Source organism: Phytophthora parasitica, assembly GCF_000247585.1.
Source record: "Phytophthora parasitica INRA-310 unplaced genomic scaffold supercont2.1, whole genome shotgun sequence".
NCBI lineage: Eukaryota > Oomycota > Peronosporomycetes > Peronosporales > Peronosporaceae > Phytophthora > Phytophthora nicotianae.
Window position 1 is genome coordinate 4,429,994 of NW_008634126.1, and position 636 is coordinate 4,430,629.

At 43.7% G+C, this 636-nt stretch overlaps 1 protein-coding gene across 1 annotated transcript in view; it reads left to right on the top strand.

The window, feature by feature from the left end:
• Positions 1-260, top strand: part of PPTG_20854 (hypothetical protein) — a gene marked incomplete at both ends in the record, with an annotated part of 967 nt that extends 707 nt beyond the window's left edge. The window contains 2 exons of the mRNA XM_008893054.1: positions 54-134; positions 193-260. Coding sequence (XP_008891302.1) covers positions 54-134; positions 193-260 — 149 coding nt within the window. The remainder of the gene's footprint in view (positions 1-53; positions 135-192) is intronic.
• Positions 261-636: the final 376 nt, after the last annotated feature.

Here is a 636-nt window from a genome sequence, read left to right on the forward strand (position 1 = left end):
TGGCACTGCTGCGAGTGTCATCGCCATGGACGAAGCTCAAAAAGAATGCACAGACGACGGCGTCGGAGGTCTGGACCAAATGTGTCCGTGCTCATACAACCAACACGCCTTCACCAACACCACATTCTGCTCACGTACGTTGCATTTCCATCTCTCTTTATAACCACCGCAACTAACTTCTCGTATCCACAGACGCAACTCAAACATATCCACTTCTCACCATGATAGCCATCTCTATAATAATGCTAGTCACAAACTAAAATTAAGTTTAGTAAACGTCCGCCCCACGTTTTATAACTGGCGATTTGTATGCCTTATCTTGAAGTTTGTATCCATAAAGTCGGCTCCCTTTTTGATCAAAGGACCACAACAGCGACTGACCCACACATTTCACTGGATCTCGCTCGCTTAGATACACAAGACTAGTGGAGAACGGTCAACACAGAAAATAAAAACATTAAGGGGGTTCACTTTGAGTGCAATGCTGGAAACACAACAATACAAAGACGCAGGTTTCAATTAAACGTTTTTTTTAGTAATACTTCTTTTTTTTTATTGGTCGTCAAGCGTATCTTTGACGTTGAAGTGGTCGTAACCTGTGGGCATATCCACTCGACACCCCAGCACCATTCAACC